The sequence below is a fragment of the Trypanosoma cruzi genome, genomic scaffold (genome assembly GCF_000209065.1).
Source record: "Trypanosoma cruzi strain CL Brener 1047053516461 genomic scaffold, whole genome shotgun sequence".
In the NCBI taxonomy this organism is placed as follows: Eukaryota; Euglenozoa; class Kinetoplastea; order Trypanosomatida; family Trypanosomatidae; genus Trypanosoma; species Trypanosoma cruzi.
In genome coordinates this window covers 3,999-5,667 of record NW_001849286.1, presented here as the reverse complement: position 1 = coordinate 5,667, position 1,669 = coordinate 3,999, and the positions used below count along the sequence as shown (strand labels likewise).

The following is a 1,669-nucleotide window of genomic DNA, read 5'->3' as shown; positions in this document are numbered from 1 at the left end:
TGCTCTGACTCGGCGTCCACCTGACGTCCCGTTGGCGTTTGCGTCGGGCTGCGCGTCTCCGTCAGCGTCGCCGTGTGGCTCAGCAGCGGCGGGGCAGGCGTGCGGTTGCACCCGTCCACGTGCGGCAGGTACACCGGCAGGCAGTCGCGCCCGTACCCGCCATCAGCACAGCGGCAGCGGCACGATCCCGACATCGCCCTCGTCGCAGCAGCAAAGCAGTGCACGTCGGCGTCGCACACGCCACACGCCACGGGGCGGAATTCCCCGATGATGCCGGCAGACCTGTAGTCCATCGGCTGCAGCGCCTGCCCGTTGAGCGTCAGGCACCCCACAACGAACCTTCGGCCGGCGCCCCCAAGCGTAACGGTGCCGTCCATCACGACGGACCCGCTGCCGGCGTTCCCGTGGAGCGTCAGCGTGCTCTGCGCAAATTCCGCGCTGCGCGGGTACGACGGCACCGACAAAAGCCTGCCGCTGATGCTGTTGCCGCGCACCGACAGCCACGACCGGGACGCAAACGATGCCGACCCCCGCAGCTCCAGCAGCGCGCCATCGGTCAGCGCACCGACGTTGTCATTCACCACGACGGCGGACGCGTTGGCCTCCACCCCGCCGTCGAACACCAACCCATGCGCGGCGTACACCTGGCTCCCCGACACGCGCAGCACAGCGCCCCCCGACGCAACCACGCGCGCACTCGCGTACAACGCATATTCGCCACCGAACACAGCCGCGTCCAGTGCGACACCGCCACCGACAAGCTCCAGCACGGCGCCGTCCACCACCACCGTCCGTCCACCAGTCATCACGGTCACGAGGGCCACGCCGAACACAACCAGCACGGACCGCACGAGCCGCAGGCCCGACAGCACCAGCACCGGTGCGTACGGCGCAGACCGCGAGCCGGGAAAATACACAAGCGGCGTCGACCTCGCGGCAACCAGCAGGGAGTCCGTCACCGTCAGCACAGACCCCGCGGGAAACGTGCCGGTCAGCACAAGCGCACCGTTCAGCGCCTCCACATCGCACACCGACAGCTCCACCGGCCCGCTCTCGTCGCTCCCCGCCGCACCCGCACCGCGCAACGCTCCACCGCCCATCACGTACAGCACAGCACCGTTCAGCAGCGACACGTTCTGCACAGCGATCCGCACGCCGTCCCGCGCCATCCACGGCACGTACAGCACAGGACTCACGCCGTCCAGCACAACGTGGCGCAGCGTCACCTCGCTCGCGCCGGCAGGCACAACGAACACCGACTGCACCGTCACGCCCTCGCGGACAAACACACTCGACGCAGTGCCCACAGCGGGCGGCAGCGCGGGAGCTCCCACAGGCACACACGCCTCGCCGTACCCGCCGCTGCCGCACGCGCACACGCACACACCGTTCTTCATGCTCGCCGACGGCGTCCCGGGCGCGTAGCAGTACGTGTCCCTGTCGCAGGCGTCGCACCCAACAACGTCGATGCTCCCAGCGTCGCCAAAACCGGCCGCTGCGTACTCCTCCGCCGTCGACAGGACACGTCCACCAACGTCGTTGCACGCCACCCTCAAATGCGCCCCAGCCGAGAGCGACAGGCTCACCGACACCATCCGCGGCAGCAGCGCTCGGTTGCGCACAAAGCTCAGCGTGCCCCCAGCAGCGGTCACGGCGCCAGCGGCGTAGA

General features: G+C 69.4%; 1 protein-coding gene across 1 annotated transcript, besides 1 other annotated feature; it reads right to left on the bottom strand.

Annotated features, from left to right (window-relative positions):
- Tc00.1047053509783.9 (dispersed gene family protein 1 (DGF-1), putative) lies at positions 1–1,669 on the bottom strand (the record flags this gene model as incomplete). The annotated part of the gene is made up of 1 exon (XM_797345.1): positions 1–1,669. A coding segment is annotated over one exon (1,669 nt), but the record flags the coding sequence as incomplete, so codon positions are not given.
- Positions 1–1,669: a sequence feature (areas not merged during assembly with more than two copies in the genome that could not be assigned to a particular haplotype).